The 1,950-nt window shown below is 41.9% G+C and overlaps 1 protein-coding gene across 1 annotated transcript; it reads right to left on the reverse strand.

The window, feature by feature from the left end:
- Window positions 1-117: 117 nt before the first annotated feature.
- Window positions 118-960, reverse strand: LOC108381052 (akirin-like). The gene has a single exon (XM_017637463.1). It carries the CDS (start codon window positions 598-600, stop codon window positions 118-120), a length of 483 nt encoding a protein of 160 aa, XP_017492952.1. The 5' UTR covers window positions 601-960.
- Between the last annotated feature and the right edge of the window lie 990 nt (window positions 961-1,950).

Genomic DNA, 1,950 nt, shown 5'->3' on the forward strand with positions numbered 1-1,950 from the left:
GTGACACTCAGATGGCACCGTGTTCAATTCAGTACACTGCACTATTGCGTTGAGTTAGTGCGCTGACACCACAGGTGGCGCTGGCGTTATTAAGCTAGCGCCAAAAACATTGCGCTATTACCCATGGCTATTCAGCATACGTTCGCATATCAATTGCACCTGTTTAAATGTAACAAGCGCCTTCTCCGGGTTACGCACCAAGCTCGGTGGGGTGTCTGGACGACGTGGACTTTCGGCGCCCATTTCGGAACCACTAGATTCTGAGTCCTGTTGCATACCGTCTATGGTGGACGATGAAAATTGAAGACGTTTACAGCGGTGCAGTCGTTTGATTTCATCTCGGATATCCTGAGCCATTTTATCTGGAGAAATTTTTGACAGATTGGCCTCTGTGAATGGATTGGGCTGTGGTTCCTTAGAAATGCGGCTACCGCTGGGACTATGAATATTTTCGTAGCAAGTGATGGCAGCTGCAGATGAGCGCAATGGTGATGATCCATTTCCTGATGAATGCCCGAGCGGATTGCAACGTCTGCGTTTCGAAGGCCGTTGATTTAACGCTTCCCAGTCTAAAGTACGTTTGGGTGTTGCACATGCCATTTTTTGTTAATAATAGCTTAGTAATAGTTGTGCCGTCTTTAATATGATGTATTATATGCTTAAAGTCACGAAACGAAAACAGTACACAACCAATACTTTTTAATTCGTCGTTCTCAACCTTTTCGTTTTCCTTCCTTCAGATTACTTTATTTGCACAATTTGACTGACTTGGAAAGTCGATTATTTTTTCTTTTGTTGAACATACAATTCAAAGGCAACTTAAAGCACAGTGAAATTATATTGAAAGTTTCTTCTTTTCGAAATTTTACACTTTTCTTCGAGTATCAAATATGATTTTTATATTGAAATCTCCGAAATTTTGTAAAATTCTTAACACAATGAAAGTTGGTGACGATATCTGATGACGTCATACGGTGTCGAAATGCACTAGCCCATTCAACTGCAGCACTTGCCATTCACGACACCATACGCTCCTACATACCCACACAGAACAGCCAAAAGCAACAAACAGATCAGATACTAGGGATCCTTCGGACAATATACAGTCCACTTCCAGACAGGCCCAAATTAGACGAGAATCTACAAAAAACAAGAAAGCCGTTAGTAATGTGAAGTCACATCATGCGAATACTTAATCAGCTATTCTACTGGGTACAGCTCGCGTTAATATACATTTTAATGGCACAAACTTTTCTGCTAGAGCACTAATTGATTCTGGCTCTGAGTGTTCCTTCATCACGGAGAGACTCAGACGAAAAATCAACCTGCCAACCAAGGAGATGCATGCCCAAGTTTCGGGCATCAATAATACGGTTTCTACGCAGGTGAATAAAGCGTGCTCAATTCAGTTGCGGTCACCTATTGACCCTCTAATTTCAATAGAAGCTATGGTTTTGGGTTTACCTCAACTTACTGGAAACTTGCCGACATGTCATATTAGCGCACTTACTCAACAAGCTTTTCCAGATCTCGTTCTTGCGGACAAGAGATTCTTTATTAACGAGCAAGTTGATCTCATTCTTGGGGGAGACATCTATCCGCAAATAATCTTAAACGGTATTAAAAAGAATGTTCTTAATACACTTCTCGCCCAGGAATCAGTGTTTGGGTGGATACTGACTGGTCACGCTGATGCAGTCAACCCAAATAACCATCGGGTTTAATTTTTCAATGAAGTTTCCCTGGATAAGCAGCTAACTAGCTTCTGGGAACTGGAAGACATCCCAAGAGGCAAAATTACAACAGAAGGGGAAAAGCAGTGCGAAGATCTCTTTATGCGCACAACTTTGCGGAACGAAAATGGGAAGTATATCGTGTCACTTCCATTTAAATCAGAGTTCCCAACCAACGTCACATTAGGGCCATCGTTAAGAAAAGCGTGTTCACAAT

This window comes from Rhagoletis zephyria, unplaced genomic scaffold (genome assembly GCF_001687245.7).
Source record: "Rhagoletis zephyria isolate East Lansing unplaced genomic scaffold, Rhagoletis_zephyria_1.1 Rzeph_scaffold_21241, whole genome shotgun sequence".
Lineage (NCBI taxonomy): Eukaryota > Metazoa > Arthropoda > Insecta > Diptera > Tephritidae > Rhagoletis > Rhagoletis zephyria.

Excerpts from the sequence above, each read along its gene's own strand:
- LOC108381052 (XM_017637463.1), bottom strand. The coding sequence starts at position 600 with ATGGCATGTGCAACACCCAAACGTACTTTAGACTGGGAAGCGTTAAAT.